This window comes from Octodon degus, unplaced genomic scaffold (genome assembly GCF_000260255.1).
Source record: "Octodon degus isolate 3935 unplaced genomic scaffold, OctDeg1.0 scaffold00114, whole genome shotgun sequence".
NCBI classification, from domain to species: domain Eukaryota; kingdom Metazoa; phylum Chordata; class Mammalia; order Rodentia; family Octodontidae; genus Octodon; species Octodon degus.
In genome coordinates, this window is record NW_004524690.1 from 6469427 (window position 1) to 6482026 (window position 12600).

At 39.9% G+C, this 12600-nt stretch overlaps 2 protein-coding genes across 4 annotated transcripts in view; one reads left to right on the top strand and one right to left on the bottom strand.

Annotated features, from left to right (window-relative positions):
* The first annotated feature begins 2625 nt into the window (after positions 1–2625).
* Positions 2626–5541, top strand: Ankrd37 (ankyrin repeat domain 37). 3 transcript variants are annotated; one of them, XM_004639806.2, is made up of 4 exons: positions 2626–2824; positions 3009–3161; positions 3819–3910; positions 4595–4938. In XM_004639806.2, exons 1-4 carry the CDS (start codon positions 2798–2800, stop codon positions 4800–4802), a joined length of 480 nt encoding a protein of 159 aa, XP_004639863.1. In that variant the 5' UTR covers positions 2626–2797; the 3' UTR covers positions 4803–4938. The 3 variants fall into 3 exon arrangements, with proteins under 3 accessions (XP_004639863.1, XP_023555414.1, XP_023555413.1); XM_023699646.1 differs by lacking the exon at positions 2626–2824 and adding an exon at positions 5249–5541 and having other exon boundaries at positions 2837–3161; positions 4595–4798; XM_023699645.1 differs by lacking the exon at positions 2626–2824 and having other exon boundaries at positions 2837–3161.
* Positions 5542–5546: 5 nt separating this feature from the next.
* Positions 5547–12600, bottom strand: part of Ufsp2 (UFM1 specific peptidase 2) — a 28268-nt gene continuing 21214 nt past the window's right edge. The window contains exons 10-13 of the mRNA XM_023699647.1: positions 12474–12598; positions 9896–9972; positions 8906–9030; positions 5547–5689 (exon numbers count right to left, since the gene is read on the bottom strand). Of these exons, the coding sequence (XP_023555415.1) occupies positions 5603–5689; positions 8906–9030; positions 9896–9972; positions 12474–12598 (414 nt within the window). The 3' untranslated portion in view covers positions 5547–5602. The remainder of the gene's footprint in view (positions 5690–8905; positions 9031–9895; positions 9973–12473; positions 12599–12600) is intronic.

Genomic DNA, 12600 nt, shown 5'->3' on the forward strand with positions numbered 1-12600 from the left:
TAAAGTGCCTGCTTAGGCAAGGATGCAGGGACTGCAGTTCCATCCCTGGCACCACATGCTGTGCCAGCCCCGCCCCTAGGGTGGGATGAGCCAGCCACAGAAAATGAAGGAAGGAAGGAAGGAAGGAAGGAAGGAAGGGAGGAAGGAAGGAAGGAAAAGAAAGAAGGAAAGAAGAAAGAAACAAAGAAAGAAAGAAAGAGAAAGAAAGAAAGAAAGAAAGGAAGGAAAATCCTTGATACATTCAGGATGGGAATCATAAGTGAAACCGATCAGAGAACAATACCTTACCTCTATAAGCTCTTGTTGCCCTCTGTGGTTATAAGAGTGTACATAGTTTTTGTTGCTGTAGCTTAAAAGAAGTGTTGGAGAAGGTCTAGAAAATAATATTTACGGAGCTCTCACTAAATGAATGGGTCCTTTTTATAAGTGCTTTAGAAGCACTTATTCCTATAAAACTTTATATAATATGGACTTAATAAGAAACTGAAGCATAGTGACAAGTAATTTATATAATCAGTGGGAAAGGTGGGATGTCCTCATACCTATGCACTTATTCTATTCTGTCTCTCTAAAATACAAATTATGGATTTTTATTTTTACATGTCAGGACTCCTATGACCTGATTTATTGCAGTACTTTTCAATATGAGAAAATAACCAGGGCCGGCCCAGTAGCTCAGTGGAGTAAAGCACCTGCTTAGGCAGGTGCAGCGAGGTGGTTCCATTGTAAGAGTGCTTTGCCAGTCCAGCCTCCAGGGCGCACTGAGACAGCAACTGAGACTGGGCGTGGTGGCATGCACCTGTAATCCCAGCGCTTGGGAGGCTGAAAATAGGAGGATCACTACGTCCAATCTTGGTAGTGAGACACTGTAGACCCTGTACTAAATACATTAAAAAAGAAAGAAAAAATAACTAAGGTGGAAAAAAACAAGGGGTATTATTTTCTGCTTTTTTTTTTTGGTGGTCTCAGGGATTGAATGCAGGACCTTGCGCTTGCCAGGCAAGCACTTATTCCACTGAGCTATCTCCCTGGCCCTCTGCCAAACCCTAAGATTTGGTATAAAACCATTTGTAGTGGACAGCTGTTCGCACAATATCTTGGACCTTTAGGAAATTCTACAATAGACACTATAGACATTACTTGATAATATAGAATCTGAAAGAAATTTGTGATATTAAAGAAAAAAGGTAAGTGTAGTGGATTCTGTGGTGCCCTTTATGAGTTGTGTCCCTATCCCCAGCTTCTGTGCATGTCACCTGAAAACCCACAGCTGTTCCCTTTCTTTGCTTGTTCCCCCAGTCAAACTTGTGTCCCCTCATTCCAGGACACTTTGCTCTATCCTTGTTGCAGATCTATCTAGGTGTCCCACAAGAGCCTCCTAGGTGGGACTTTCGGAATGTGATTGGTTTGGGGGTGTTATAGCTGGCTGGTTGGTAGGAGTAGAGTCTAGTCTGAAAAAGGTCAAGTAGTCACATGAATAAAAATGGTTAAAACTATCCCTTGGGTTACTGCCTAATAACATAAATCTATAATTGCAGAATTATAGGAGTCTGATTACAAAATAAATGATACACAGTAAAGAAAACTAGAAATAGAATAGTAGAAGAAACTGGGCTAGTCCTGTAAAAGTACAATAAACAAGTTTTTTTAGGGGAAAAGATTTTGGAGAAAGAAATGCATGCTTGGAGATTTGGGTTTCAGCTAGATTAACATGGAGAATGTGCTTAGGAAGAGAAGTCTGTCAGTAGCTCCAATTTGAACAGTTTTTAAAGCTTTACAAGAGGGAGTGAATGTCTAAGCCCATTCCTACAAACAGCTCTGGGGGAGTCCCTTGCTGAGTCCTGCCTCCCGAGCACCAGGGCTGACCCCTGGCTCGGCGGGAAGAGACCTCAGGTGTTCACTGTCCGGGTCTAGTTTTTCCACGAAGCATCCTAATAATTAGGGTGACAACAACCGCAGATTTCCTGCAGACCACTTGCATTGGCTCGAGGGCACGAGTGTTTCACCCGCTGCCCACGAGGGAACACTTTACGCGGTGGCTCATTTCACTGCGTTCCCACCCGGGTCACAGCCCGGGAACCTCATTTACTACTGGGGAGGGCGGCTCCAGAGGTAAATCCCGTTCTCCTTTGCCCAGGAACCGGCCCTGCTCGGCTTTTCCTTCCTAAACTTCCGGGCCGCGGTGAGCCGCGATCCTCTCTTCCAGTCGCCGCAGGGCGCCAGCGCCGCGCTCAGAAGCTTCCGAAGGCGGGGTCGGAGCTCAGCTCCTTAGCGTTGCCTCTTTTCCTGGTTACGTGCGCGGGTGCAGAAACCAAAACCAACGCCGCGACTCCCGCTTCTGCAGAAAGATTAAAGGGCTTGGCACCCGGCCCCGGTACGTGACCGACCGAGCGCGCCTCATGGCAGGCGCTGAACCCTAACCGCCCGGGGGGGCGCTCTCCCTGCCCGCTGCCTTCCAGGCGCACGCGCGCTGGCCCAACGCGGGAATGGCCAGGGGCCTCGCCCCGATGTGGGCAGTCCCTACATCTCCAGGATGGCCAATCAGCTGGTGAACTCGCGCCTCTAGCGCCTCCCTTTCCCAGAGCCCGCCCAGTCTAGTTGCTGTCAGCACGTGTCAGTGTTTGGGTACGTGCCTCAGCGTTCCGGACTGGAACACAAGGCAGCAGAGGCTGCTGGGGCGCGGTGGCTTTAAATTCTCACCCACTGGGGCAGGGCTGTGCATTCTCACTTGCCGCCTGCAGCGCCTTCCTACCACTCTGCATTCTCAGTGACGCCTGTCGTCTGCTTTAGGCAGGAGATGCTATTGTTTGATTGCAACCCGGAGGTGAGACTGGGGCCCCTTGGTCCTGTAGGATAGTTTCCAGGAGGGTGACAATGGTCTGACTGCTCTGCAGGGCCAAACAGCCTTGTCCCTTTGACACAGGCTTTTGTAGTGGGAGAAGTTTCAGATGGGAAAGAGCTCAGGACTGAACAAAGGCGAGAGTGCTGAATCTGTTCTCTTCCTGCAGGCAGATGGACTGAAGCATCTGTTGCAGACTGGGTGTTCTGTCAATGCACCTCCGGATCCCTGTGAGCAGTCGCCTGTCCACTTAGCTGCAGGCAGTGGCTTTGCTTACTTTCTTCTCTGGCAGCTGCAGACAGGCGCTGACCTCAACCAACAGGTAACTACATAACTGTTGCTGTATTCCACCTGTATACCACCTGCACCTCTGACTCAACGTCACAGGCATTTCTCCTAGCTGCCAGTCTGTCTGTTTGGTTCAGCTATTACGTGTCAATAGCAGAGATATCAACAGAAATACAAGACATGTAATTTAAAATATTTTAATAGTCACAGTAATGAAAAGGAAATATTTAGTAACTTAACAGAATTTGTAAAAAAATTTTTTTAATATATAACCGGTATAAAGCAATTATTGATGATTTGTTTTTATTTTTTTCGTCTCACAAACTAATGTGTATTACACTCTCACATGCTGGCTCAGTTCAGTCTGGCCATATTTTCTTTTGGTAATTTTCATCCAGATATTCAAGTATGGTGAATTTTAAATTGTGAACTTTTTGGCTTCAGTGGAAGTGTTTTGCTTTCATTAAATTTTAATGTATGTAGATGTGGTCACAGATTTTTATTAATGAAAACTTTGTATTACATAACACACTAAGGAAATGGTATCACAAATAAAAAGTTTGAATTAAGAAAAATCCAGTCTATACAATGCCGTTCTAACCGGCTTCCTCAAATAGCTAAGACTTCACTCACTAACTTTCATACATCAGTGCTTTGGAGAGACACACTGAAATGCCTTCTTTTCCTAAAGGATGTTTTGGGAGAAGCTCCCCTCCATAAGGCAGCTAAAGTTGGAAGCCTGGAATGCCTTAGCCTGCTTGTAGCAAGTGACGCCCAGATTGAGTGAGTAGGAAATACATAAATGGCTTCAAATTTTGTTTTCTTGGATTAAACTACTCAGAGTCCTAATGCTTATTTGCATGTGCTTTTAAAGTAATGCTACTTAGTAATGTACTTAATGTTAAAGTTATCTATCAGTCATGTGTAATATCAACTTGAGTAAGTGGTATAACCATGGATCGCAAGCAACCAGAGGAGCAATTCTATTCATTATCTACTTCCCTTTTGCCTTAGGTAGGCCCATTCTATAGAAATTTTGGTTGATCATTTTTGGCACTCGGAGGCCTGCCGGTTAGCGCAGCTGTTGAAGCGCCTGCTCATGAAAATGCAGTCAGGCGCAGGATGCTGTGGTTCCATCCCTACCTCCACCTGCATTACCAGACCTGCCCTTAAGGCAGCCTGAGTCAGCCAAAGGGAAAAAAAAAATCATTTACCATGTTTGGCACTCATGCACTGTATGGAACACCAAATATCTTGTATTCCTTCAACACGGAATGCCCACTTTGTGCTGAATCTGCCAGCCACTTGAGATGCAACAGTGAGCAAGGATGAAATTTCCCTATGTGTTTATCTTTTCTGTTTTTCATCCGTGCCCAAAATCCTTTGTTAGAAAATAGGGGGGGGGACCCCTCAAAAAAACAAGATTAAGTATCAGTTTTTACTTAACTCAATTTTTTCTAATTTCAGTTTATGTAATAAGAATGGGCAAACCGCTGAAGATCTTGCTTGGTTATATGGATTTCCAGAGTGTGCCAAGTTTCTTACAACAATTAAATGTATGCAGATGATAAAATCAAGTGAACAACCCATCAGGGATCGCTGTGTTCCAGGGCTTAGACAGAAACGAAGTTTTGGAAGTACAGAAAATTTAAATGAGAAAAGAAAGTGCTGGTAAGTATGCACAGCTGCTTGTCCTCCCTCAAGAATCTCTTTTAGCATAGAACTTGTTTTTCCACTTAATCATTGGCACTCTTATTTTGGTACTATCTCTTGTTTTGTTTTCATGGTGGGGGACTGCACTAAGGATTAAACCCAGGGCCTCTGCACTGAGCTACAATTCCAGCCCTTTAAATTTTTTTTTAAAATTTTGAGACGGTCTTTTGGGTTGCCCAGCCTGGGCTCAAAACTCATGATCCTCCTGCTTTAGCCTCCCACTGCTGGGATTATAGGAATGCACTTTGGTACTTGGCTTTCATTTTCATTAATATTTTAATACTGTATGGTTACCACTACTACTGTACTAGGTTCTAGAGACCAAAATTTGTCCTGCATAGAGGAAGTTTGGGGAGAAAACTTTTTTTTTTTGTAAAAAGTTTTTAATGTTAACATGTTTTTTTTAAGACCGATGTCATGCTGGTTATGAAGAGGTGTGAAGCAGAGCTTTATTCAACCACAAACGATGGCTTTGGGGTACCAGATGTGTTTAAACTCCAAGGTGGAGGGACACTTTCTTCCAAGTGAAGAGAACATTTAAGAATACGTGTATTTACATGCTTGTAATATTTTGATTGTATACGTTTTAAGTTATTAAAGGAATGTCTAAGGAATAAATCTCTGTGCAATATTAGGTATTTTGTTTTAAAAAAATCACTTAAACCATGAAACTGTATCCAGGATTTAATCTGAAACTGATTTTTTTTAAAAAACAAATTTATAGTATCACTTTACTACAGTGTCCTTTGCATCCAAGACAATTTATATAATATTTGGTCGCTGAGGAAGACATAAGTTATAGTAAGCATCTTTGTTCCAAAAGTCTGGGCCCTTCCATCCACACCAGCCCTAAATTTGGGAGAAAAAAGAAACACTTTTTACAGAGTTACCACACTACATGATAGAAACTGTGCTACAAAACTGTCAACAGGACATCAACTCAAGATTCAAACACCTATATAATTTACCTAATACACTTTTTAGAAAAGTAATATAGATCTTTAAACTTTTAATGCTACATTATTTAACTATAGAACTCATCAAAAAAGAAACCCCTCCCTCCAGTAACTGTTAGTCCAGACACTGCACTGGTTCTGAGGAGCACAGTTTAGCATGGCTGGTAATCAGTAATGTGTGATGACAGCCTATGTGCAGACTGTTCCTTTCAGTCCACAACAGAATGATGCGTACCACGTGGTGGCATCTCAGCCAAGGTGAAATATGGCAGTGGGAGCTGAGTCTGCTCTATGAGGTACATTTGAGATTCTTTTATTTCCTTCAGGCTATATAACCAATTCTGCTTTCATTGTGTCTGTATTAATACTTCAGCAGAGAAAATTACTTTCAAGGGGGCTGGGGAGATGGCTCAGTGGAATAAGCACTTTCCTGGCAAGCATAAGGGCCTGAGTTCAATCCCCAGTTCCAGAAAAACAGAAACAAAAACCAAACTATCGAATCTCAATGTAAATGAAAGTTTGTCATTCAGACAAAATCAAAGAAATCTGGATTTCTTACAGGGCCACTGATATATTTTCTTAAAAACAAGCTGATGACTGGTTTGCTTTACTTTATTATCAAATTAAATGCTTTGAGAAACACTTGCAAGGAGGCTAGCTGAGGACTCTAAAAATATAACTGACAAATACAGGAATTACTCCTTTATCTCTGAAGACGCTGGATATCTGGCAGGGCCCTTGAGTCAAAATCCATAGTATCCATGGAAGACAATTTATTAGCTCCGCTTCTTAGTGTGGAAGAGGAAGGGTTGATTGAAATGTTTTTATTTTTCATTCTTTTATTTAATTATAACATTAAAATACGGGCGGGCCAAATAGCTCAGTGGATTAAAGTGCCTGCAAGCAGGTGCAGGGGCTGGGGGTTCAATCCCTGGGCCTGTGGTGCCAGCTCCACCTCCGGGGCACACTGAGTTGGCAATTGAGACTGGTGTGGTGGCTCACGCCTGTAATCCCAGTTCTTGGGAAGCTGTAAATAGGCAGATCACTACAAGTCTGATCTAGTAGTGAGACCCTGAACATCCTGTAGAACCTTCCTTAAAACACACACACACACAAACCCCCTAAAATATACATTGTAAATATTCAAACAAGATCAAAGTCTAGAAAAAGAAAACCAGTTCTTCTCTCTACATAAACATCAGATCCAATATTTTTTTTAAGGGAAATGAGTAGAAAGGGTATTCGAAAGCAAGTACACAGGACCCATGCTGCCTCTTCAAGATGACTGGGCTGGCAATGTCACAAAGAGTTCCCCATGAGGGTAGAGAAGCTGGAGGTGGCAGAACTTGCCTGAAGCTTCCTAGACTACTGGAGCCCAGTGACAATCAACGTTGTACTGATTGGTTGCACCCCTGCTTCATGGTTTCTTATATGAGCTACTGCATCAAAGGAGTTTCTGCTGTTGCTAGGTCCATGGAGATTTAAGCAGCAAAGGAAGACTGCGTTTTTCAGTAAGCAGTCAGGGGTGACAGCTTCCTGTATCTAACTGTTGTAGGAAACTCAATCTAGATTATTCCATCTAGTGCAAAGCCAGACAGAAGCACTTTTGTTAACCATGATAACTCTTCAGATGAAAATAACTGAGGCTTCTCCCTCCTTTAAGATATTGGAACTGGACAAGGTCATCCTTGCCATTCGTGGCTCTAAGTGGTTGATCTATATAGCATCAGCCTTGTAAACCCATTGTAGACAGCACTGTTTTTTCCTTGAGAAGCCTTTCCTTCTTTGTCCTTCTCCACTAGACTGTGAGCTCATGAATTTTTTTTTAAAACTCCCAGTGCTTAGCACAATGGCTGGCACATACTGGCTTCTTAAATATTTTTGTTTTATTTTATTTGTATTTTTGAGACATGGTCTGACTACGTAGTTTGGCTGGCCTTGAACTCAATATGTAGCAGAGATCCTCTTGCCTTAGTGTCCCAAGTGCTGGGATTACAGGTGTGTGCCAGCACTCCTGACTTTAAATGCTGAATGAAAGAATACTTTGTTACACAAACAGTAAATACTGCAATGATTTTCAGAAAGATATGTGCAGTAATCAAAAAACTTCCATTTGCAGAAGACACTTATATCCTGTTAGTATTTATTTTTATCATTGACAAAAACTTAATAAACTGAGGACATGACAGTTCTGCTATACACATAAGACTATGAACTCTTCAACATACACATTAAAATGTTTTATCTGTAAGACTTTAGCAAGCTAATGTAGTTCTGAACAATATAATTCTGAAAAGAACCTTACCAATGAGTTTCAATGTTAAACATTCCATTTTCCAGTAATTCTGCTTTTGAGAAAGTAACCTAATTAAGCTACAATTTCAAAGAGAAACCTTTCTTTGAAACTGATATTAAGTGACAAAAATAAAGAGTAAAGGGTAATAAAGTATCTTCTTTAGTTATGATTTTAAAAAGTTATATGTATGCTCTGTAATTTTAATATTTGCTAAACAATTTTATTTAAAATTCAGGTTAATTATGTCTTGTAATACTTGCTCCTAAAAATTAGGACTGAATTTTCATGAGACTTAGTTCCCTATAAATCAATTTAAATTCATAACTCCATTGGGTTATTTATAGGTATTAACACATACTCTTACAGTCTCAACCTCAGAACCTTTACAGAGTAAGATCAGGTCAAGTAGTCAAGCCTCTGTAATGTCCAGAATCTTACTTAGCCTTTTTTAAATTCTACAATTGTAAATTTCTATATTCAGTCTTCTATTTCAAGGAACTGATAAACCCTAATATATTTGTTCATAAAAAGCTATTGAATTTCCAAAGGAATATATTTACGAGCTTTGTGTTTCATTAAGTTTGTGAACTGAGAGGCTTTTCATACAATTTAATCTAAATTTTGTCTTTTGCAATTTATGTTGCTTTCCGTGTCCTCCCCATAGGAAGGTAGTTGCTCCTGAGCGCCTTGGAACCACTCCTGACAGTGAAGTTCACTGCCCTCGTAGCTTGTTATCTTTCTTCTAAAAATGTTATTCTTTTCTGAGTATTTTGCTTTTTGTTTAAGTTAGTGTTTAACAGAGAGCATACTTACCTTTTCTAAAATAACTTGCAGATCTTCAGCACCTGTATAATGTGGATCTAGAATCAGAAATTTTATCTCTCCTGTCATTTCATTCCATGCAACTCCTAGTATTGTGTGGGCCAAAACGCCTCCCCCTAAGGAAGAAGAAATATGAAATGTAGGAAGACATAGACTAATTTCAACTGCCTATTCAATTTACATTTAAAAAGACTAATCACTAGGTCCTGAGTTTGATCCCCAGTACCAAAATCAATCAATCAATCAATCAATCAATCAATCAATCATAAAACTGACTGTCCTATATTGTAAAAGGCCTGGATATTAAACTCACTCTAAAAAACTGTACTTGTAACACAGCTTACTCTCTGCTGTCACAGCCTACAAACTGGCTAAGTTGGACAGAACAGGCCAGAGCAGTTCAGAGGGTCTAAACTCCTTCCCAACTGAGTAACAGCCACTGTCCAGATGGCGCTGCTGCACCTGGTTGAGTGTCTCTGGCAACCACCACCCATGTCCATTCTTTCTGATGCTCCGCTGACATCTGCCTACCTCCAGTTCTTACGTCCCAGCCTTAGCAGGCCTGCTGTTATCACAGGACAAGTCCTGTGCTCTACAGAATCATGCATCGTTAGGTCTATTTTACAAATACAGCCCAGAATGCTAGGTCATTTGCATGGTGTCGAACAGCCAGCCAAGTCAATGGCAGAACCATGATTCCTGATGCTTGGTCAAGTGACCATCTGCTCTTTCTAATCGTGCTCTCAGTTCTTTCAATGTTTAAACACAGTTATCACCTCTTCTTGACCTTTACTTGTGCTTATTATAATCTTTATTAATAACCTCTCTTCTATCATAGAAACTTTGAAAAAATTCAGTGAATATATGTAGAATAAGTTAATTTTAAAATGACTGATTTTTTCACAACATTAGAACTTTGTACTAGTAAGTTTTATTCTTCTCCACACTGCTGAAAAAGTCCAAGATGTCCAAACACCTTACCAATCATTACTGGAGTGCCTTCACTCTGGAAGTGACTAGCCAGTTCCCGTCCTTGAGAGGCCATTTCTGAACCTTGGCTAGAAAGAGAAACTACTTTGATTAGATGAACTACTACCAGCACTAAGGTCTAATAATGAGTTTGGGGAGCCAATATTTTCTACCTTTTTGCTTTCCTTTTTGGTTTCTTATTGCAAAAAACAATGTAAGTTTAAATTATATGAGTTTAGGGAACTCATATAAAGCAGAATTTAAAGCAACTCTAAATAGTTACAGCTACTTTAGAAACTACATTGGATTCAGCTATTCCTCTTCTGCTACCTTCTCAAAAGAGTTAAGAACATCACATTACAGTGATATATGCATTCCCATGTTTATAGCATCGTAATTCATAATAGCTCATCTGTTATCAGCTATTATGCTTGGAAGCAGCCTATATGTCTGTCAAGAGATGAATGCAGAAAGAAAATATTTACACACAATGGAGTGATATTGTGCCATCAAGGGCAAACGAGTCATTTGTAGGAAAATAAATGCAACTTGAGACCATAATATTAAGTGAAATAAACCAGACACACAAGCTTAGATATCTGATGGTTTCTTTTTAAAGGAAATTATAAAGAACAAAATAAAAGATAGGTTATAGGAAGTTGGGAGATAGATGTTTCTCAAATGTAAGGGGACCGAGAAATGCAGAGGGGAAGGAAGAGAGGTGAAGGGGATGTAAAAAGAATTAAGATGTGTTGTGTTGGAGAGAAAACATTCTCTCAGGCTTTCACAGAGAGCAAATTGGTCAGGCAATGGCCGTGACTCATCCACATGGCTGATACAAAGGATCTACAAAGTGTGGTACAGGGTTTCAGGGTAAACCCTGAGGGGCTCTGACGGACCTTGTTAGATATAAAAGTTACATTTCTTGTTATATAGGTCTTGCTTTATCTTGGTCTTAACCATCCAGCAGAAAAGTGTAAAAATGAGGTATAAAAAGTACTAATATGTATTAATACGCTGAGCTGTAAAAGGCTCAAGTCAACAACTTCTGACATTGCCAGTCCTACGGAAAATCCACTACTATGGACTACTGGACTATATTGGATTATTTTGCTGAATTCATGCACCTACAATACTTAAATGATAATGGAATACCCATCTCTGACAAAACTAAACAAAAAAGGGGGCTATAAATGATGGACCATTTTGTATGTGTATATACAAAATAGGCTAGATATACAGCTACTTTCTCTTAATTCAGTGAAAAGAAAGATTTGTACTAATAGTGTTTGGACAGGATATCATATCTGCATCTTGTATTATGCATAATCACTATGAAGACAACAATATGCAATGTATTAATTATTGAAACTGTCATACTAATTGGTTTTGAAACAGTCTCATTGCTATTTGTTTCTCAATAAAATTAATAAAAAAAAGAGCTGTGTTGTGCATGTGTACCAACTCCCTACACGGAATGTAAATATTATGAGCTGCAAACATGTACTAGTGAAAAACTGAAACAAACACTTTAAGACAAAAAACCCTACACGCTACACCTAACCAACTGAGCACTCTAACTTAGCAACCTGTATTTCCTGCTCGCTGAGTGGCTAACAGGCAGCTGGGATTTGCTGCTGCTGCCCCATAGCGCCAGAGCATGGTAGTGCACATCACTGACCAGGAAAAGATCAACATGCAACTTCGTTCTGTGGTTTCTACTGAATGCATATTGCTTTTGCATCATGGTGAAGTTAAAAACTTAAGTCAACGCATCATATTTGGTTTCGGAGGAGGCTTTACTTATTTATTTTGAGGTTCCAGATGGTACTAAATCTCAGCACCTTCACCTAATAAGGAATGTATAGTGTTTTAATGTACTAAAGATTTTCACTTTTTAAAAATATTCTTTACTACTGAATCTTTCATTCTTTATCACTGATTTCCACCATTCCAAATTCCCACTGTGAAATTAGACATTAAATAAAGTACTTGGATAATAAGGATACTATCACCATAGTTAACAATGGAAGATATATTTTAACACAAACATACAATAAGGAGTAAGCTAGTTATGGTCAGAGAAAGTGTTATTGTTTTATATTTTCTCATGCTTATTTGGGCACATTATGGTTTTACCAAGCTTGTAAGAAGAAAAACAGCAAGAGGCAAACAACGTCAATCAGAGCAACCTTTGATTTTCTCTTTGCAAGACCTTTTGAAGTCTTGAGCCTAAAAAAAATCTAGATTTTTCTCTAGTGGTATAGTGATTTATTAAAAACATACAAAAACAAGCCAAAAAACCCCTACAAAAACCTGAAGAAGACCCCCTCCCTAGAATTTCTGTATATAACCTTAACTAAATTTAGGCCTAGATTATGCAGGTATATATCACTGCTGGTTAGTTCAGGATCTTCTAAAAACTAAGCCCCAAGATCTAGCATTAAAAACAGACTCAAAGAGCAATGAGAAATGAATGAGAAGAATGAAAATAAATGAGGCAAAAAGATACCATTGCTCTGTTACTTTAAAAAAAAATCACAAACTGTCACTTTCAAATAATTTATCTATTTTTTTAATGTGTGCTTACCTGACAAACAGTATTTTCGAAGTTATACCAATCAATTGGTTTAGTACCAGCTGTACTTCAATGGATCCAATCCATTGCCGTGATCCGACAAATGTTGCTGGTTTGTCACCGGCATCAACTAGAGCCT

Excerpts from the sequence above, each read along its gene's own strand:
- Ankrd37 (XM_023699645.1), top strand. The coding sequence starts at position 2,949 with ATGGGAAAGAGCTCAGGACTGAACAAAGGCGAGAGTGCTGAATCTGTT. Across the intron at positions 3,162-3,818 it reads GCGCTGACCTCAACCAACAG|GATGTTTTGGGAGAAGCTCC; the intron begins GTAACTACATAA and ends CTTTTCCTAAAG. Across the intron at positions 3,911-4,594 it reads GCAAGTGACGCCCAGATTGA|TTTATGTAATAAGAATGGGC; the intron begins GTGAGTAGGAAA and ends TTCTAATTTCAG.